A 23,129-nucleotide genomic window follows, 5' to 3' on the forward strand; every position below is an offset into this window, starting at 1 on the left:
ACTGTTCTTAACTATTTTTCATACATATTACATGGCTATTAACAGAAAATTTATTTATATGTAACAATTACAAAGAGCTTTTCGGCCAAGTGCAATCCTTATTCTCATGTCTTTGTGGTTGTATCCCAATTTCAATTTTATAAAAGAACTGAATCAAAGAAATTATATCGAAAAAAATTAACATTTGGAAAGAAATACATAGAAATATATATATATATATGATCAAATGTGTAATTTTATTTTGAAGTGTAAGAATTTTAAATGTGCTACTCTCTCGCAGTTTTATTTAAGTTTCATAATTGAATAAATTGTTTTTAGGGTGAAATGCCACATGATTGAAAATTTGTTTTACTGACTGAATGAGGATGTGCTATCTTAATTGTTCTTGTATATTTGATTTGAAAGAATGTATACAATAATGTAATTGCGTATTTATAGTACTGCACGATTTTGTGTATAAATCGATATATTAAGACAAAATAGCCTTTAAACAATTACAGCTTTTTAATATTAATAAAAATAGTCGATAAAAAAGATTGAATATAACTCGTAAGTATTTGTTACAATATATAAATCACCTGTGTTACACAAGGTCAGCTTTCAAAACGTAAAGATTTTAGTCCAAGGTTCAATTTTCTGAAACATTATTTGTGACATTCATGACCAGTAATTACTGAGTTTCAGACAGTTTGTACGCCGAACAGAACATTCAGTGACAACGTCTTAATTTGCACTAATTAAGCCATTAAATAATAATTAGACATGATGTGCAGTTGTAAACCCTAACAGTGTACCGCCCTAGAAACAGAAAGTTCAGTAGATAAATTTGCATAATAATTAGTACACCGTTGTAGCTTGTTAATTTTACGCTAAATTATAAGCAGCTACCTCTCCGGTCGCGCAACGCCAGATTTCTCCATTCACAAACTGTTGAATAATGTTATACAATTCCAATAAAAAATATTTTACCTTCGACATCTTATGTATGGTTTTGTAGAGATGCCTTTGGTTGAAAAACGAACGGACCTTGGTTCTTGGATATATATATATATATATATATATATATATGTATATCAATCCTGGAATATATATATGTTACACTCAAACACCGAATTCGGACAATGTCCGAAATTTTTACTCACTCCGCGATGTGGACAACGTGAATTACCCACGTCGCGGATTGAGCATTTTTTTCGGACATTGGCCGAAGCGAAATACCCAGAACGCGTTGTGGGTAAGCGAAAGTACTCAAGAGACGAAATAAACACGTTCATCGGAGATTGAGCAGCAAAACCATAATACCCATAACCCGACTTGGGTAATCTAATTTGCCCACGTCGGGTTGTGGGTATTTGTAATTTGCGCAAAACGCCGAAATCCGTTTCCCACAGTCCAGACGTGCAGGTCGAGACATGCGCCCCCCCCCCCCCCCACTATCGTCACTGTTAGCAACAAATAGGCCTACTGTCTATTTTCATTGACATTAGTGCACTGTCGTTATACACAAGCAGTTTTTCTTTGTTCTGTGCGTAAGTGGCGTGTGTTGACTTATTTTAAAGTGCTGTTGTGTTTTGTGATTTTGTTTGAAATGAAGGAATCATTTCACAGTAAAATTGTGAAGATCTGATGTCCAAGAAGAATGGTCTCACAAGTCGAAATTTTATTATCGAGGAGCCACGCTATGAAGAAATTATCAGCGAAGTAAAGGAGGCAAAACAGAAGAGGAAAAAATGGTCAGTCCTTGATGTCTAAAGATTATCGCCGAATCAATCGGTTTGATGTCATAAACATTGGCGATAAAGAAATGTTGATTGAAAAAACAACTGAAGAAATGACAGATATAAAATATTTCTGTCGCATTGATCAAAATGTATGACACAATTCATTCAGCTCACTTACGAGTTGGTCATAAAAAAGAAAAAGCTATGGAAGCCGAGCTAAAAAAGAAATTTTTGTAATATTACCAGGGAGGTAATTAAAATATATTTGGATCTTTGCGAACCTTGCGCACTTAAGAAAAAGTCAAAAAGTAAAGGGCTGGTTGTTAAAACCCATCATTATGACAGCATTAAATTCACGCTGCCAGGTAAGATATCATAGCATTTCTCTAAATAAGACAGTTTTCTCCTTTGCTGACAAATACCTAAGCGTATTACGCACTGGCAGTTATATGAGGTATATGGTATAGTTGACATAACATTTATGTTGAGTCGATTTATGTATTTTTATTGTATTTTAGGTGGATCTAATTGATATGCAATCAGAGCCTGACGGCGAATACAAGTTTTATCCTTAATTATCAAGATCATCTCACCAAGTTTGTTGTTCTACGTCCCCTTGAAAACCTAAAACTGCTGATGAAGTATCCGACATCCTTTTGGATATATTTTGCTTATTTGGGGCTCCATACATACTTCACAGTGATAATGGACGGGAATTTTGTAACCGGGTAAGTGGTAAAAAACAAATTACTGTAGTGAAAAGATTCCACCCTAGAATTTAGTATTTTTGTAATGGTAATGGTACGGTTTTTCAGGTTATCGAGAACCTACCAGTAAATGGAGTGCCATAAAACTAGTACATGGAAAACCAAGACACTCGCAGAGTCAAGGGTCTGTCGAACGGGCCAATCAAGACGTTCGAGATAGTCTTGTGGCTTGGATGACTGATAACAACACCTCAGGATGGGCAAATTGGTCTCAGATCATTCAGAATACTAAGAACAACAGTTACCACAGTGGGATCAAGAGAACCCCTTATGAGGCAATGTTTGGTTCACCACAGAAAAATGGATTAATTAGATTCCCCTTTGACAGCCGACGTCGTAAAAAAAATAACTACTGAGGAAGAACTAGAAGGAGAGTTCTCTAAGCTTGAAAAAAGTTTTAATGAAGAAGACAACGAAGAAATAAATGCTGTGGATGAAGATGCTTCGGAGATTTTGACAAGGACTGTAGAAAACAATGAACACGTAGAAAAAGAAACTATGTCCAGCGATAACTTAACACTCTGTAATATAGATTGTGACAAAGCAATAGATATTGTGACAAAGCAATAGATTGTGACAAAGCAAACAGCTGTTTTGAATGTGGTCATCACATACATTATGAAGTTTTAAATAACGAAGACCTAGGCTTACCTTTGTGCACTCTTTGCTCAAGAAAATCTGCCATAGACACAATACGAGAAAACTGTGTAACCTGCATTGAAAAGTCAGGCAGCCAAAATGTTAAAGCGTACTGAAAGAAAATTAACTCCAGTCTCAGTCGGCGATAACGTTTTGGTAAACATTCCTGATGTCGACCGGGGCCGACTAGCTCCAAGAAATGTAATGGCTGTTGTAATAAATAAGAACGATGATTCCTATACCCTTGGTACAAAGCATGGAGTTCTTGACAAACAGTTTTCCAGAAACCAGTTCCAGGTAGCTCCTAATAAATTTATTAATAACATCGATGTACCTGATGAACAGCTCAATGTCCGTAAAGAAGCAATGAAGTCATCCGGGTCCAAACAAGGTTTCATCAGATGTGGATGCAAGAAGAAGTGTTCGGGCAGATCTTGCAAATGTGTAAAATCAAATTTAAAATGCAATTCTAAATGTCACGGTAGCACTTCTTGTGCTAACAAGTAAAGTGAATACTTTCTGAAAAGAACTTTAATAAACATTGAAAGTGGTACATGTGTGAAAAATAACTTTTTTTTCTATTTTCAATAATAAGATACTTGTATTTTACTGTTTAGTTTTTGTTTTGATTGAAATAAATGGAATTTCAAGGAAAATTTGATTTTATTTGACTTGTTATAATGGAATTAGTGTAGGGTATGGTATGGTTGTGTTTGGAGCTTTTCGGCGCGTTTGCGCAAATTACAAATACCCACAACCCGACGTGGGCAAATTAGATTACCCACGTCGGGTTATGGGTATTATGGTTTTGCTCAATCTCCGATGAACGTGTTTTATTTCGTCTCTTGAGTACTTTCGCTTACCCACAAACGCGTTCTGGGTATTTCGCTTCGGCCAATGTCCGAAAAAAATGCTCAATACGCGACGTGGGTAATTCACGTTGTCCACATCGCGGAGTGAGTAAAAATTTCGGACATTGTCCGAATTCGGTGTTTGAGTGTAACATATATATATATATATATATATATATGATATCCAATCAAACCTTGCATATCACAAATTACAGATAAATGTGTTATTGACATGTTACATATTTCAGTATACCATAATGTATGTAGTTTTGTGTTTACCTATATATTTTTAATTATTATTAAATGTTTAATCTAAATTAAATGCCTAGCTTTAGTATCATATGCATATTTTTTGTGGTTAAATGTAAATGATACGCAACAGTGATAGGGGGGTGCGCAGATCATGTGACCGCCACATATATAACCGCATTCCTTGAGGGAAGTGACGCGTTCTTTCAGCCGTCGGCCCCCACAAGTTGTTCTTGACCACGCTACTGTTAAATAAACTCAGAACCCTCCTTGTATTAAAGATACTGTCGAGTCCCCCATATAAACATTAATCTTACATTTCTCTTACTTCCAAAACATTTATACCTTTTTCCTCTTAAAATGAATGTGTCTCACTCTACTCTGACAGCTCTTTACTTGTGTGTTCTCACGTTTCACCCATCCTGATTTTAATCCTTCGTAAACCTCAACAAGAAAATTGACGATCCCTGCTGATCTAGTTAAGAGAGTGTTAAAAGGATGCCACATCATGAAAACGTAATTAAATGAGTTCTAGTGTTAAAACATTCTTAACATTATGTTATAGCATAAAGTTAAATCAGTGTCTCTAACAAATTCCTCAAATAGACTAACTCAGAATTCCTGGTATATTTTGTACACAAAATTAATCGATTACGATTGTCCTCATGGTAGCACTTGAAAGAAAATGGAAACGATACTGCCCCATCTCCAAACCCTAAACAAGTGAAAACTTTATAGAAAAAATTAGGTAGCTGTTAGCAGTGCAGATATAAAATGCAATGTAGTTTAACTTTTATTTTACATTTAAAGACTTTTATGAAAGTTAAATTAGATTTCTTTTGACAAAACTAGGCTTTTAAAAGTTGTGTATGTATATATTCTTGATCAGGAAAGAGGCAAAATCAGCTATGGAAAAGTACTAGCATCGAATTAAATAACAATGACATACATATACACTTCTTAACACATTTTTTGATTATGGAAAGAAGGCAAACTCAACATTGGCGTCGGAAATATAATTCACTCGAACCAGATTGCTCATGCAGGTGTAAAACTTACAAAATTGCGTGCAAACTTTATATAGCAAACTTACTAGTATGCTATATAACGCGACTTGTGAAAACAATAACTGCTCCAAAAAGCCCAAATAAGTTGGAACTTGATGGAAAAATATAATTTCTCAGCAAAGTTCGTTGGCCCGATTGGTACACCATTTCGTTTCAATGTAGTGACTGTTAAAGCTTTTTTTAAACTCACAACTCCGTTATTTATGGATCTATATACAAAATTAAAATGTTTTAGAATGCTAAACAAAGCCCTAAACTATTGTGATTTATTGTGATTTTTCCCCAGTGGTTTGCAAGATGTAGATTACACGTAAAATGTATAAGATATAAATTATTAATATTTCTGCTCTTGGAATATATAACTACTTCTATCGAATAAGCCGGAGGGACTATTTAATTTGTGGTTTATTTGTATGCAATATGAAATACAATGTGTAGCCTACTTGTGATATTAAGGTAGTAAATGGGAAATAGCTGAAATAAAAAAAATGTTTTAGTATCCAAAAACTTAAATCGTTGATACATGAGGAAGTCACGTAGGCTTCTAAGAATCTCTAATACAGTTTCTAGCATTTTAGTAACTACTAGCAATTATCAATTCAATTCAATTCAAGTAGGTATTTCGGAAGAGTTAACGTTCTAATAAGTGCGAGACAGCAAAAATTGGCCCATTAAACTGACCCCGATCTTGACGGAAGCGCTATATTCTGCAGATTGCATGCGGTCACTATTGTGATAATGAGGCAGGTCAAGAACGTCCGCTCATTGGCTAATGTCGGTGTCTGTTCAACTGCTCATCACACACAATCTCGTGGCCTACTTGCGGCCCGTGGCCACCTACGATAGCTTAGCGCCAGCGTGTGAGATAGGCCTAGGGTATATTCTCCTCTGGCAGTCTCATCGCTAGAACAATAAATCGTTCTGTTCCTCAGATCACCATACACAATCTCGTGGTCTACTGCGGCTTGCTTGTGAATTGATAACATGGTAACTAAACTGTTTCCCTGACATAACGGGGAGATCTGAGCAACACAAACTCACGGAAGTAATTCCATCAATATACAATACTTTTATTATACAAAAATCGTGCACTTCAAATAACGAGTTTTACATTTTACCGTTGTTGTTGTTACCACTCAAGATACCATTAGAATTTTCACGCACGTCTTTAACATTTATTTTGTATTTCGTGCAAAATTAATTAAAAAAGATATAAAATGTATTTGTCGGAACTATTTTCATTTAAATTTTATTAAAGGAATTGAGAATCATAAGTTACAAATCCTTTTGTTAGTCAACTATGTAGCTCTCGATAAACGTGGTAGCAGTCAGTAGTGATGATGAAAAGAACTAGAAACTGTACGCCTACTATGGAACAAGACTGGTCCTAGGACAGGGCTCTTGTGGAAGCCCACACTGTTGGAGCGTGACGTCATACACCATTAGTACACGTCACCTGTCGAGTGTTGTCTGCGTCTTCATCTATTTTATTGCTCAACACGCGTGTCTCGGGTCGAGGATAGCACTCGCAATTAATCACGCCGTAAATTCAGCACTCAACTACAATGATCGGTTTTCCAAAACCTTATACTTAAAATGTGAGACCCCTCTTAGCCTCGAGAAAGTTGATGCCATTTCGTTGTTCAATAAAAATTCGATGAAAGGAATGGCAGTTTTTTCATGGTCCCTCTCATGTAAATCCAACTTGGTGAAGTATATTATTGTAAGAAAGTTTCGAATTACATAAGTAGAAAGGGAAAACTTTCTACTTGCATAATTTTCTACTGACAGTTTTCTCTTTATGTGTACAGGGCATTTTAACCTATGTTTCATGACAGTTATTTGTGTAGTCTTTCGTGTACATAATATGGTACAAAGAAAAAAACTTTCCCTTAATGTTTTAAGGCTACCCGAATACATTTTCAAATTTTACATTACAATACACCATGATGTTGAACCTGATCACCATGTTAATGTACAGCCAATCTAAGCTATTGTAAGGATTATAGATACTTATAACTTTACCTCAACAGATTCAGATTTTATAATTTATATTACATTTAATTTTTGTGTGATAAAATGTTTTCATAAATGTAAAGGACTTAATAAGATTTGTAACAAATAGCAGTTTAAAATAAGTGCGATTAATAACACTAAATAGGTATTGGTAAAAATACATTTTTTAGTGTTTGGTCCAAAACTGAACACGATTAACGACTAAGCTTCGCAAACCAAGCATTTGTAACTTGCCCATTTGTCCTTGAAATTTTAAATGCAAAAATGACACTTCAAAATATAGTAAAATATAGTTAGTTTCGGTACTTAATTAAAATTATTTCCAAAATAATTGCACTCAAAATCCATGAAAAATAATTAACTTTAACGGTTACAACGGTTATTAAATATTTAATAGTTTTATTATAAACAACTACACTGTAAAGTAAGATGTAACTGTAAATTATAATGATGCTAAGCATTACACATCAGTATTTAATACGGCTTAGATAACTCGCTGTTATGTTATGGCTCAGAATTGTAATGGATAGTCACAAATGTTAAATTCTTATGGATTAACGGTACTTTACAAGAATATAAATCACAGCATTAAGAGTATGATTCCTTATCTCGTACATTACAAGTCGAACGTTTGCAAAAAAGTTGTTTCTGGTAATTGGCTGCTTGTTCGGGAGTATTTTCCTTAATTTCCCGGCCAAGTGCCCGTGGGAAGTGATATGTGGAGTAAGGCCAGCGCCTACGGGCGTCGGGACCTTGAGATTATACAGGCAGGTGGGCCTACGATACTACTGCTGAGCCGCGTAGCCTTACAGCCCACCAGACCATTGTTGCTACATGATCCCCTTGCAATAATTGGATCCATGATTTGTTGTGTGGATTGTTCGGATACAATCGTGAGAGTTGGTAGGCTGCCTTATAGTGGTCGTTATACTACACAGGCTGCACTACAATACTGATCGTTACCGCAGCAATGCGCATAGCACAATTACTCTACGATAGACTAGTACAGGTTGTAACATAGCGTGTTCATAACACAATACTGCGATTATAAAAACATTGTACCTATTCCAGTGTGGCTTGTACCATTGTACTGTTTGGACTACAACGGTTCATATCAAATTACTGTAATATTTGCATAGAACAATAATCGATGAAGCAGAACTCAGTCCAGCCGTTATATTGGGTGAATTATTGTTCTATGCGGTTATGTCAATAGGAGTTGTACCTAAATATTATACATATTCCAATACAGCTCGTACTATTGTACTGCAGTAGAACGTCGATAATTCGGGCGTCAAAACTCTGGCTGTAAATAATCCGGATTTGTATCTAGCAAAGATTCACTGATGTCATGGCTAGAGAAACAAAACGAGAGCTCACCCACTCAGCTGATTCTTTTAAAACGAATTAAGGACTTAGCTGTGAAAAACTGAACCACTACTTCAGTTGAAAAGACCTATCACATCTTTTTTAAAAGCTCAAATAATGTTTGATGTTTTTACTGTACACATGTTGCTACTAACAAATTACAATAGTGTTTGAACATAAAAGAGGGTTTTGATTAATTTCACCTCTAAACCCTTTACTGTATAAGAGAAAATATACAATTTTAAAATGTTCGTGTACTTAAATAGTGTATACTGGTCTTTATTATGGTAATTTCAATCATCTGGATAATTTGATAATCCGGATGGGGTCCGGTCCCAATTAAATCCGGATTATTAAAGTTCTACTGTGTTTGGGCTACAACACTTCTGTAATATTTGCATAGAACAATAATCGATGAAGCAGACCTCAGTCTTGCCGTTATATTGGGTGAATTATTGTTCTATGCGGTTATGTCAATAGGAGATTAAAACAATCTGACTCACTCCTAAATTCAGTTATACTTTTATCCTATGGTATTTTCATAATGGTTTTCATTCATACGGCAATTTTTTGCTAAAATAGTTGACCCATAAGACAAAGAATCAATTTTATTCTCTAATAAATATACTATACTATACTATTTATCACACAACTCAGTTGTCTTCTAGGAAATGCCAGCGGTGGTATTCAAATAACCTGTGAATTAAGCAGTTTTAAAACATATACGAATTGGGCTATCACATTATTGTGACTCCTAGTTCTGAATCCTCGTCTACAACTTGGTTTTGGAAAATTTTTAAACGTTGCACCTGGCGATCAAAACAAATCCCGTGGCTCAGTTTATTTTAAAACATACTTGTGGGAGGTTTCAAATTCAAGGGATTTTGCCTTGTACGCATAAAAGCCTCGTAAAAAACGTCGAGAAACGAACATTATTGTACTTCTCTCATCTCAAACAAATCTATTATACAAATGTATTACGTAGGCACTCACTACTCTAACCGAGCTGAGCGAACTAATCTACAATGCCTAGTTGACCAATAGTTTGAATATTCAAGAGTGAACAGGTTCGCAAGTAGAATTCAATAAATAACACCTTTCTACGGGTTTCTTTGACAAATAATCAATAAAGTAAACATCCTTCCTTGACGTCAGCCGATCTTTGATGTCTGTCTCCCATAGTGACGTTTGATTGAACTCTTCAAACATCGATAGAGTTAATAGAATTGCGCAATTGGGTTATGTAATTAATTATTATACTCGGTAACGATATTGCTGTTTGTGTGTTAAATTGGTAGGAGCTGTATAGTATAACAATGTTTTAAGAACTGAATATCCTGGGAAATAGCAGTCCTATTCAAATTAAACTATCATAAATTAATTTTAAGAAACGCTTGTTCTAAGTACACACAACACATATGTGTTATATTGATTATACAGAAACTTGGCTGTACCTCACATTTTATGAATTGTATTTAATTTTTTTCTATAAAAATACTTTCAAATTGAAATTGAGAGACTGAATTAATTGTCGTTATTTACATTTGCGTCGTGAAAAAATGAAAATATAAGACCAAACATACTATAAGTTGTCATAGTAGGCCTATTTTACCAATGCAATGGATTATAAACATTAGTTTTCGAATTTGTTATATATTTACACGATATCTTCCTTCTTACCGTATAAATATTGTACAAAAAGGACGAAAGTGATAAATGTCAGTAAAAAAAATACTGTTACAACAAACTGTGTCCAACAGAGATTTACTGTTTATTTATAGAAACACATGTACGATATGTGTGTATATGTGTGTCACGAAAAGCATTACGAAGAAAGACGTTCGCTCTAATTTGACATGCTTCTCCAGGATGCTGGCCAAATTCTTTTATTTCAAAAAGTTTCTTGTTTTGATTTTGACAAAGCCCTCTCATTATTACTTAAAAAATATAGTATATCTAACAATCTCGAAGAGACAAAATTAAATTAACATTGCGAAGAAATGGGATTGAAACCATTATTATTAACCATATAAAGGTATGTCATACGAATCGAATGAACACGAAAAGACTCTACAGTTAGATACAGTTCAAGAATAATTAGTCCCCCAGATATAGTCTACACTTATTATGTATTTACTTTTGGCTACGTACTCGCTCAAGACTAACAAAGATGTACTTCAATTATAAAGGGAAATTAAATTGCCTTGTTGTAAGTTAAGATATATTGTGGGATAATTGTGAACATATCAATGATAAAGTATAACCAGTACCAAGTTTGGTTGCAATTGCTAGAGGAAGAGAATCGGTCTCACATTTGCTCTTACAAAAGAGAAAGGTTTAAACGGTTAACAAGACTGGCAAGCGATAAGGCGATCAATTAAATGTTGGCCTCCCGCTCTCCTGCCTCCAGACACCGTGGGCAGATATCCACAATAAGCAGTAAGCAGTACCTGTCCGGCCGGTAGTGGTGAGTGATATCATGTGCTAACACGCCTGTCTGTCTGCTGCTTGTCTGACCCTGTCTCTCTGACCCGATACCCGCCTATCCTCCACTACTTGCTTACCTCTGTCATTGTATAGATCAATCCTTGTCCAAGGTAAAACCTACTAATTTAATTTGCCTCCTACTGACTGTGAGATTAGTCATCCTTCTCCGACTACTCCTCCCTCCTCTTCTCACTCACACTGACCCGATAACTGTCTCCACTACTAATTGCTTACCTCTGTCATTGTTTAGATAGATCAATCCCTCTCCAAGGTAAAACCTACTAATTTAATTTTCCTTCTACTGACTGTGAGATTAGTCATCCTTCTTCGATGCTCTCTCTGTGTCACTGACTCGATACCCGCTTATCTTCCAATACTTGCTCTCCAAGATAAAACCTGCTAGTTCAATTTGCCTCCTACTGACTGTGAGATTAGTCATCCTTCTTCGATGCCCTCTCTGTTTCACTAACTTGATATGCGCTTATCTTCCACTACTTGCTCTCCAAGGTAAAACCTGCTAATTTAATTTACCTCTTAACGACTGTGTGATTAGTCATCCTTGGTTGAGTTTTCGTTAGTTTTAATTTCAGCTGCGTAGCAGAAAGCGTCGTTGTGTACAACAGTTGGACCATTTTTCCAGTGTAAACTAATTGTTTTAAAATGACTTAAAATCAGTTATACCTGTATGTAAATATTCTCCCTATAAGTAAGATACGTCTCCGGTGTATGCATATTTTAAGAGAAAACAATACTATCAATGTAAAAGATAAATCAATTTCTGCACTAAGAAAATCAAATATTAGGAGAGATTAGTTCAGATTTTACTCTACAAGATTCTGGTAATTTGTTATTTATTTAAGAACATTATTGACAATTTGTCCTCAAAGTATGTAAATGTATCCCACATTTAGGTCTTTATTTTTGGACACTTCTTATGGGTACCTTTATTGAAATAATGATAAGGTTTAAATGAATCATTTGTAGTAGTTAATATAAGATTTTCCGACAGCATTCAAACAAGTAGCATGGATGTTTAATTTTAGAATTATATTTAAAAAATGAATAATATGAGTAGCTAAGAACATGGTTGACATTAAAACCAACATTTCATCTATACAAAATAATGGACATTACAGGAGGAAACCATGTAGGACGGGGTTTTATAATTACGTAGATTATCTATAAGTACTCCATAGCCTGACTCAGAGTCGGGGATGGGGACGAAGGCCTCTCCGACAAGGCCTGGTAATATGGGGAACTTATCTCTGTACAGCGCGGGAAAGTGGATTCTAAGTGAAAAAGTGAACTGATAGCGAGCACCGGGAACAATTTGTCATCAAGCGACTTATCAGGTGGGCAGTGCCGTGTTTGTAGCACTTGGCTTATTTGTGTCAAGTTTATTCGGTTTACGTAAGCGTCTCGGGTGCAACGCTGGGGCCCACCCAGGAACATGGCCATGAACTACCGCAGCTCAGATCGCTTCTAGCGGTATTTTCTACAAGCGTCCATCTCGAGTTGTGTCCAATAAGAGCAATCACTTTTGACTACTTATTCTTAATACGCTTTTTAGAGATGTTTCGTCTTAAAAGTATAATTTTATAGCCAACTAACCTATGGATTATCGGATATTGGTTTGATTATTTAACAAAAATCTGTGTTATTTTCAACTATTACCTAATTATAAACCTTGCAATAAATAAAACAGTCTTGCGTCTGTTTATACATAATTTAGACTTCTCATAATGCATAGAAACCTCTGACCAAAAATATGTGTTAGTTATTAGTCTTATGGATTCATATGGTATTTTAGAAGACTAGCGCGGTTCCGAAATTAGTGGCAAATGTTTCCGTATGAAAAGAGTAAAAGTTTTATTACATGTTATTAGTTAAACAATTTAGCTATTCGTATTTGTTACATTTCCAAGCCAGGATTTGCGACAATTTAAAATTAACCAAACCACAGTTTCAAATACATGGTTCAATAATTTGTAGGTAAGTTAAAATTTATCTTTTTGTCTTGTTTAAGTAAAATCTTTACCATTTGTTTCATCTCTTTATCTCAACATAGAGACACAGTTTTAAGCATTTTACTAGTTTCATTTTATGAACTACCATGTAATATACAATTACATGTTTATTTACAGTTACGTTATTGAAAAGAGGCAGTTATGAATATTGAACAATATGTATATAAGTAGGGCAATTCAAAATGATTTCACTGTATACATAGCTTTTTCCTTATTTGGGAAACACAATATTTTGTGGTACCCAACATCGATAAACCTGTATTTGATACGTAAAAATGAACGTAGTTTAATTACTAAACACGAACCATTTTCATTTCAATTAGTTAATTTGATAAATTCTTTCTAAATCACTGCAAAAAAACACAAACCTATTTAATGTATACCTCATGAAATGTTTTATGTAATGTTTAAAATAAATGATGTGTGTGTATAATCTTTGGTTGACAAATAACAGGCTTTCAACAATGAACTGCAGCAATAGCTGTGTACTCTATTAGTACACTAGATGCCAACCAGAGCGCTCTACATACAATCAATCGATTCTGAAAGTCGGCAAGGAAGATTAGGTCTCGGAACCAATACAGGGATAGTACTTCTTTATCCGCGCACTATTCATTAGAACCATACAATATAGTCGCTGTAAATCATCCTGCATATCATTAAATGTAATGTAATATAATTTCACGCTCCATTGGACAGTGTGTTTGTAGTGGTTTTCTATGTCAACGAACGTGTATTGAGTTCTTGAGTCTGATACAAAAACACACAACTGCTTTGCACACTTACCAGCTTTGAAGATCTGACCACAGCCGTCACACCTGGAAGCGAACTGAGCGTCATAGCAGTTGCCGCAGAATATCTTGTCAAGCTTGGAGCCGAACTGCTTGTCGACCAGTGACACTCGGCACTTGTTGCACAGGAAACATGCCTCATGCCAGTGCTTGTCCTTGTACGACAAGTCCTGTAACACGACAGTGGTTATAAGACGACAAGTAGAATATTAGAGATCATAGCTCTAGCCATAGAATAGCTTATCGAGTTGGGAGCCGAACTGTTGTGTCGGCAAGTGATACTCGGCACTTGTTAAACATGAAAAACGTCTCGTAAAAATGTGGTTGTGAGACGACAAGTCAAAAATGGAGAAATAAAATGAAAAATGTCTTAATAAAGGAGGTGTAGTTAAGGCTATCAAGACCCCTTTACCACTCAACCTCACAACACAAGTATATACAGGACATTTACAATATACTGTATTGATACCTTTTTGGTCAATTATACTTTAGATAGACAATAACAAATTTGCTTAACCTATAAAAATTTAATTAACTTAAAGTAAAAATATATCTCAGTTAGTTAGTGACTCAAACGGAGGATGGTCTACAAGGAATTTGGCAAAAAAATCGTAAGCATAGCTCAAGGTGTACATCGTTTTAAAGAGTAATGTAAGGTGTTCATCAAGTAGAGTCCAAAGCCCAAGCTAAAATAAGAACTTTCCATTAAATAACTGATACCAGGTTTTTCCATTTATCATTCATATCTGCAAAACAACCCCCCTTTATAATGATGTACATCTTGAGCTATCCTTACGTTATATTCTTTTTCCGAAATCCTTGTGGACCATCCTCGATTGGGTTCGAAGAGTCAATAACTACTTAAAAAAAGATTTCTTAAGTTCAATATTCGTTTACTAAGTTTAACTTTCACAACTTGAACCAAAACAATAATATTAAACCTCCTAGAACAGGACCTACATTGTAAATGTTTCAAACTGTAAAGCAGCATAATTTTTTACAGAATGAACCTTTTCGGGTCAGAGTACGGCATTGTACTCTACTAATATAGGCCTTTAATTTGTTGTACTACTCGACCTATGCACTAATTTAAGATTTCCTTCTGACTCCTTGCAGGGCAACCCCCAGACATGACAAAAAATGGTAGTTACTTCAAAAAATATATTTGTATGTGCAGTAATGATATACCAAGTTTTATTGCTTTGCCTGTAGTCATTTGGAAATTATAAACCCCATACGGGATCTTTTTACACCCTGTATGTTGAAATGAATTCAAAACTTAAATACAAAAGAAAAGGTTTATATATAATGTAGTAAACACAAGGAGAATTAAAAATAATGAACAAGAAGCAAAGACACATTGAATCACTCTTACACACCGACTGACTACATAGAGCCTATCAAAGTACTAAGTTTAGAATATGTTTTCAAGCTTGGAGCCAAACTGCGTATATAAATTGACAACCTGCACTTTCAAATACTGGAATCTCGCGTCTTAATGAGCGCTTGTCACTATCTGAATTATTTTAGAAAACAATAAATTTTGCGCATCATTTGTTGGTTACCGGAAGCATTCCTAATAATATGTCAGTTTAATGCACATAAAAGGAAATCAACTGTTAAAGTGATTGAAATGATAGATATAGAGAAGGAAAATTAGAGGGTGGTAACTCAAGGAGCTCTGCGAACCTTTACAGTCACTAAACCATCAAATGCTACTAATACATTGGTATATATTAATTATAAGCAATTTAAATTGTGTTATTGATAAGAAATAAATTATACTTGATATTTTCATTGTTACATAAAATCAAAGTAAAAATAATGTACTTTTAAAAAGAGACTTAGCCTACCAATCAAATTTCCTAAATTTCGAGGATAATATTTTCTTCCCAAAATAAATCTTACACCACAAAATATTTACAATCTCCTCTTATTGCACTATCTTTAGCAAAACTATATATATATATATATATATATATATATATATATATTTTAACCTTAGAGAGTGTTACTTCCAAGAGATAAAAATTAATAATTAATTTAACTATAAAACCATATTTTGGGCTCTGGATAGGACCAGGCGATTTTGATTGTCCCACATTCACTGTACTTCCGCGAAAGCTCAATTTTTGTTATATTTGGTTTGTTTTTATGTAACTTTATAATATATACACAACCTGTTATACTTTATTTGTGTATGATATTTGTTTTTCATATATTTATACAATGTAATGCTTTCAAGGTTTAAGTGTCCTGAATGGTCAAATATACTTATAACATTACCGTTACAATCATCGTCGTAATTATCGCCATGCTGTTATACTAATCGAAAACTATAAAAAAATAATAATAAAAAATCACTTATAAGGGTTTAAATTCTAAATTACAAAAACATATGTACTAAATACTGTTAACAAATTAAATATATATTTACGGTATTCATGATAAACAAGTTTTTAATATTTTAAAACATGTTACTTTGAAAACATAAGACTTTAATAACCCTTTAGTAAAATAGATTAAAGTCCCTCTGGATTAAAAATAAACAAAGGCACGATTTAATATAAGTTATTACAGGCTAAATACAAACGCTAAATAGTGTATACATATATAATTATAATATGAATTATAAATATTATTTAAATTACTACAGTTACGTTAAAATATTAGTTTTTGAAAAATATCGTTATTATTGTCACTATTTAAAAGTGTTTGGCAAATATAACATCTAGACAAAAGAAAAGAAAAACAATCGACAGAGTTAGATATGCAGTTTTTACCACGAGCAAATGTTTTAATGAATTCTAAATGAGGAGTCTCAGGCAGTGACGGAAGACGTACGGACTGGATGCAAATGTGACACGCGACGGGGCTTGATTAAATTAATACTAACCCAGCTCGTGTACGGGTGTCAATAATGTAGGCTGCGTGTTACAAAGTCATTTATAAGTCAATTGATTCTGATATGCTACAAAAAATACATAATGTTATAGTACATACAGGAGCCGAGAGCCAATTTGCATTTTATATGCACACTTGTTTTATCTTTATATTAAAATAGGAATTTCCCATCAGAAAGAAATGGATCGTCACAATTTGTGTGAAGGTTAAAATGGAGGGATTTAAAAAGCGTTAAAAACATGAGGGGATTAAAAAAAATATATACTCTTTTCATCTTGACGCGCTTTTCATCCGACAGATACACCTGTGTTAAGTCAGCGTCAACTAAACTCATACCAACTAAATATTCGAAATTTGTGCTTGCAATCTCTATATATAGTTGTCTGACGGTGATATATCAGCACGTATAAAATACGTTTCTCAATATATGCTGGAAAACTTGCAATCAAATTTGAGTAAAACGTAGAACTTGGCCAACTCACATACAGTTCAGTGTTATGTTCACAATTACGATTAAAAATTGATTTCAGAACTGACTCTCCAATCGTGAACTGTAAAACTGTGTTTGAAAACAGACCCGTAAACTGAACTAATTATTCTAGGCGTATATGATTTTTATATTACGGCAAGTCTTCATGTTAGACTGTAAAAATGGTTAATTATATTAGAGAGGGGTTCTAGCTACAAACCATTTTCTTAATAATCGAAACCGTAAAAATTGACGATCCGTTGATATGATGATAACACCAAAGATGATGACCAAAACAAACATATTGCCAGATTCTATTATGGCACTCCATTCTTTAAAATACTAATAATCAAAGCTTGAATAATTTAGTTACTAAATTAGTTCTGTTGGTATAGTACACAATTGTATATTGCCAATGGGAAAAATGTTGAACACGAAAACTTTTTAGGTTGGGTATAAAGACAGTTGGTTATTTTGGGGTTGATGTAACTATTCAACTAGCTGGAAGAAAGAGATAGGGTGGCGTGGACATGGTGTAACTAACCGAGTATTGCGTCGGGAGAAAGAAGTCCTGTAACTTTTGCAAATTCGATTTTTAAATCAAGAAAATTTACTCGGTGTAGCGTCCGGAAGATATTGAGTTTATGAACCTTGGAGTCGATGTAAATATTCGCTTGTTTGGTTGAAAAGAGTAAAGGATGTTGGTATCAAAGTAATTAAAGTCAGGATAAAAGAGTCGGATATTTTGAAGTATATTCCTATTCTATGGAAGTAACTGGGAGGGTATAGTACCTTAGAGTCGATGCCGATGGTTTTATTGCACTCCTCGCAGCCATTGGCGAAGACGCTCTCGTAACACTTGATGCAGTAGGGATGCTCGTCCCGCAGCACATAGCGTTGTCCCGTCAGAGACTCGTCACACTGCCAGCAGCAGAAGTGGCCCGAGTGCCAGTCCTTGTTCATCGCCTTCGTGTATTCGCCGCTGAAAATCAACTGTAACAAACAAAAACATCATCAAGATGAGGAATACTTCGTTTTATCAGTGATGTAAATTATTCTTACATCTATGCACATGCTACTAGTGAATCCGGACACTTCCACTACAACCAATCAAATCAACGGAATTTCAGCATAGTGAGCTTACAACGAAATGCCTTTTTCTTCAACGAAAAGAACCAGTCAAATATCTCAGTAATCTGAGCAGCTATACAACTGACAGAACACTCTACATTTTACGGAAATAATGAGAGCATTAATAATTAACTACAAGTAAAATTACACATTTAATTCTCAATTTAGATAGGTTATTTCGATGACTTGCTCCTGAATTTGATCCTCCTCACCAAGTGACAGTTCGTCATGTATCCATAACTATACATTTCATCTGTCGTTATCGTTTATGGATATAATTAATACATACCCCAACTGTAGGGTAACATTAATAATCTGTATTGGCACAATTCATACATCATACTTGATTCTGTAATTTGAAAATACTCCTTATTTTCTATTCAAGAGGTACACTCTACTGCTAAATATGCAAAGTTGTATAATGCACGAAATGACATGCGGAAGTATAAAATAATCCTCTGAAGTAGAAACTATTTTGCTCGAGTGTCAGGCTAATGGCTCTCCCATTCGTATGATAATGCCGACAAACAAACTGATTATAGCGATGCAGTTCCTCTTGGCAGCGGTTTGCATTCCTCGTCAATACGAGCCGTCAAGTTGGCAGCCTTGAGTGACGTCACCAGACATAACCTCTACACTTAGCACCTGGTGAAAGCAGTTGATTGTTGCTTATGTTATAAACAGCTGTTGAACACCGGTATTAGCATCGTATCACGCCACTTGAACCACTCGGCCATTCATCGGGAGACGTGAATGGCGTGAATAGCCACCGTTTAGTGTTGGCTAATTAGCTGATATAGCGTGCAGAATCCAAGGTGAAGAATACAGGTGTGTACGTCCTTAGTGGTGGAATTTGGCGAGCGCGAAAGGTCAGAAAGTTTATGAAACATGCAAAATTCAAAAGCTGCACCGCGCATTAGAGGCCGACACCGTGTGGAATTATGTTTGCGGGTTTTTTGCCAACCGATCAAGTTATGTGGCGCAACCGGCCTTGCCTTCCTATTGAACGGAAACTAAAAAAAAATACTTCAGACCTTGGGCGTTTCTGACCTCTTATCAATAAAAATATATACCTGCATTTATTATAAGGTTTATGAATATAAATATTGATAAATATATTTGATAAAATAATATAAAATTACAGCATTAAAACTAACTAATTTATGTTGTAAGGGGAATAGTCTGTCGAATTTAAAATGCATCTAAATAACATAAGGGAGTGAACCGAAAAACAATTAGGACTATGTCTTGAAGCACTCAGAAAACTGTTCTATACAGGAGGAACCAGTTCAAAGTAAGATTCCCTTGGATTAGATTGAAAAACATTTGACTTTACAAGAGAATAGATTTCGCATCCATTTTAAAACTGTGCTGTTGAAGTTTGAATCTGCTAGTGATACCTCATTTTGGCGAATGTTTATTTTTAGATATTATCAGATTTTATTGCACCATAGTCTCTGTGATAATTCAATTTTAGTTCTTCCATTTTCATGCTTTGTTTTCTTGCACGTGCTAATATTTAATACAGATTCGATTATTAAAAACAATAACAAAAAAATTCAAAATATACTGTGATTATACTTAAATGTTACACTTCTTATTTTATTATTATTGTGATTATTATCATTTTGTACAAATGTATTTGAACTGGCAAGCCAACCAAAACGTTGCTTTATGTGCTGTGAAATTTCGCCCTTTTGCATTTACATACTTTTGAAAATGTTGTGAAAATAATATTTATTTGATTTGAGTTTTAATTGAGTTACACAATACTTTCCTGTCATATACTTATAATTACCGTTTCTGTTGTGTCCCACAGGATCATACATAGCCAGAGCCTTTCGAGCGGCAAGAGTTTTTAGCATTGGCTACAATATCTTTTCATAGAACGTTACAAAACCAAAGATACTCAACGTTTACGTTACCTACTGATATCCATGGAAGAACACAACATTCTTCAATTTCAAACAATCAACACTCATTTCAAAAACAACAATTTCAAAAGTTGTAGTTTTAAAATTCAACCTACTAGACACTGCTTTTCTGCAATAACTTAACATACCTGTAGTAATATATTCTTGTAAAGCTCGTTTTCCGGCTCTTGATTCAAAAAAATCTGGCCATATGATAAATAATATACAGCACCGGTTCCCAAAAATGTAAACACGGAGGAGAACCAGTGGCCAAGATGACTCAGAAGGGTTATGAAATGTGCCACAGAAAGTAGCTCGGTACTTAATCTTCTATTCCTGGTTGTAAATATGTCTACACACGTTTCCAGACCATAAAACTAAATAAATTATGTTGCACATACCCACTTCTACAATACATTGGGGTACACCAGCTCATTTCCATACAAATGGGAGTATACACGGGAAAGAAGCTCCGACTTCCTGCTCTACGGTTCGACATGCTGTGGTGGACTAGTCTTCTTATAGAGGTCATACTGAAAGGTCATGGTCTGGAGAAGAGTTGCAGGTTGTAATGTCCATATCCGGAGAGATCCGATGGGTTTACCGTGTTTTGGAATGTACGAACTAGCGACTACGAGTAAATGTCCGTTACGGCATCGCAAATATATTAGTGATTCAGATTGTATCGACTCTAACAAGTTTTTACCCATCGTGAAACGATATGTGAGACTAATATTGCACTCAGCTAGTTTTCAGAAAGGCATAATTTCTCACAAGCCTCACTTGGATGGGTATTAGAATATTATACAATTGGTTTTCTAGAGTTTTACCATAAGAGAATAACTTTTCATGATATATAACATGTTGTTCATCTACGGTTCCATTGGTACAAGTCATTGACCACTGAGAGAGTCGATCCTGTGTAGGGAAGGAAAGGACCCTACATATAGAAAAATCTAAGTAGTTGTTACACATCATTATTCTGAAGGAAAACGAATCGGACAATACTTGACTTAACAGTGATATTAAACACTGTTCTTATTAGTGTATTACAAATTATTTAGTGTACTGTTCATGAGCGTATTTCAGAAGCTGGCGGGGTCTGCCGCCCTGTCCTAGACCTGGTTGCATGATCACGCCATGCCATCACCACCCGGCTTCCATTAGGTGATGAGTCCAGTGCGGGCACGCCACTGTGACTGTGATATTAAACACAGTTCTGCACATTATTTAGTGTACTGTACATGCACGTATTTCAGAAACTGGTGCGGTCTGCCGCCCTGTCCTAGACCTGGTTGCATGATCACGCCATGCCATCACCACCCGGCTTCCATTAGCTGATGAGTCCAGTGTGGGCACGCCACTGTGACTGTGATATTAAACACAGTTCGGCACATTATTTAGTACTGTACATGCACGTATTTCAGAAGCTGGCGCGATCTGCCGCCCTGTCCTAGACCTGGTTGCATGATCACGCCATGCCATCACCACCCGGCTTCCATTAGCTGATGAGTCCAGTGTGGGCACGCCACTGTGACTGTGATATTAAACACAGTTCTGCACATTATTATTTAGTGTACTGTACATGCACGTATTTCAGAAGCTGGCGGGGTCTGCCGCCCTGTCCTAGACCTGGTTGCATGATCACGCCATGCCATCACCACCCGGCTTCCATTAGCTGATGAGTCCAGTGCGGGCACGCCACTGTGACTGTGATATTAAACACAGTTCTGCACATTATTTAGTGTACTGTACATGCACGTATTTCAGAAGCTGGCGCGATCTGCCGCCCTGTCCTAGACCTGGTTGCATGATCACGCCATGCCATCACCACCCGGCTTCCATTAGCTGATGAGTCCAGTGTGGGCACGCCACTGTGGCTGCACGTCTGGAACTGAATGGCTTACTGTTATCTCGAATAATATTTAAAGTTTTGCTTGCTTCTTCCGAAATACGTACATAAAGCAAATGGGTTTTTAACGTGAAATACTGCAACATTTCTTTTTTTCATTGTTAAAGGGTTACACACAATTTTTATTAATAATAATATTATATCGGTATACAGTGTACTGGTTCTGCACTGAAAAGTTTCTACCTTTTTCTTCACTCGTGTACATTAACACACTTAGTTCTCGATTATCAAAAAAGCAATGTACGCGCAATCGATTGGAATAGTTACTTATATCGATGATGATCTCATAACTAAGTTAATAAAGACAAAGCTCAAGTTTTGGGGCTGTTAAAATAGAGCCAAATTTAATAATTACAAACCTATTTTAGTTTAATCGCCCTTTTCATATAAAAAGTTGGGCAAGAGAACGGAATGTTATAAATAATAGTTACGCTGTTCAAGTTTTAAAACAGAAACTTGCATGTACTAACCGAACAATCACAATTCATGTAATCTCCGATTCTTTATTTCCTCACAATCATTCAAGCTCAGGCTCCGTCTCTGTAATGTTTACATAAGCCAAGTTACATGTAACTAACGCTACAATTGCTATTCGAAAACACAAAGTTTGGATTATTTGAAAAATAATGGCAACAATTCGTAAGTGTTCATTGCTACATTTTAACTGAGAAATATAAACATATTTAATTATTTTAGAAATATGACAAATAAAATTATTTTAGTATTTATAAACCAAAATATTGAGTTCTCAGTAGTGAGCTCTTTAAAGAAACATTGTTATACGTTCAACAGCCGTATAGATATGTATATTGAAACT

The 23,129-nt window shown here is 35.2% G+C and overlaps 1 protein-coding gene across 4 annotated transcripts in view; it reads right to left on the reverse strand.

Annotated features, from left to right (window-relative positions):
- Nucleotides 1-23,129, reverse strand: part of LOC124357168 (four and a half LIM domains protein 2) — a 492,077-nt gene that overhangs the window by 63,641 nt on the left and 405,307 nt on the right. For 3 of the 4 annotated variants that reach the window (XM_046808680.1, XM_046808678.1, XM_046808679.1), the window contains 2 exons: nt 18,149-18,349; nt 13,979-14,153 (listed from right to left, as the gene is read on the reverse strand). In XM_046808680.1, the coding sequence (XP_046664636.1) occupies nt 13,979-14,153; nt 18,149-18,349 (376 nt within the window). The remainder of the gene's footprint in view (nt 1-13,978; nt 14,154-18,148; nt 18,350-23,129) is intronic. The other variant, XM_046808682.1, reaches the window with a different exon arrangement.

This window comes from Homalodisca vitripennis, chromosome 3 (assembly GCF_021130785.1).
Source record: "Homalodisca vitripennis isolate AUS2020 chromosome 3, UT_GWSS_2.1, whole genome shotgun sequence".
NCBI classification, from domain to species: domain Eukaryota; kingdom Metazoa; phylum Arthropoda; class Insecta; order Hemiptera; family Cicadellidae; genus Homalodisca; species Homalodisca vitripennis.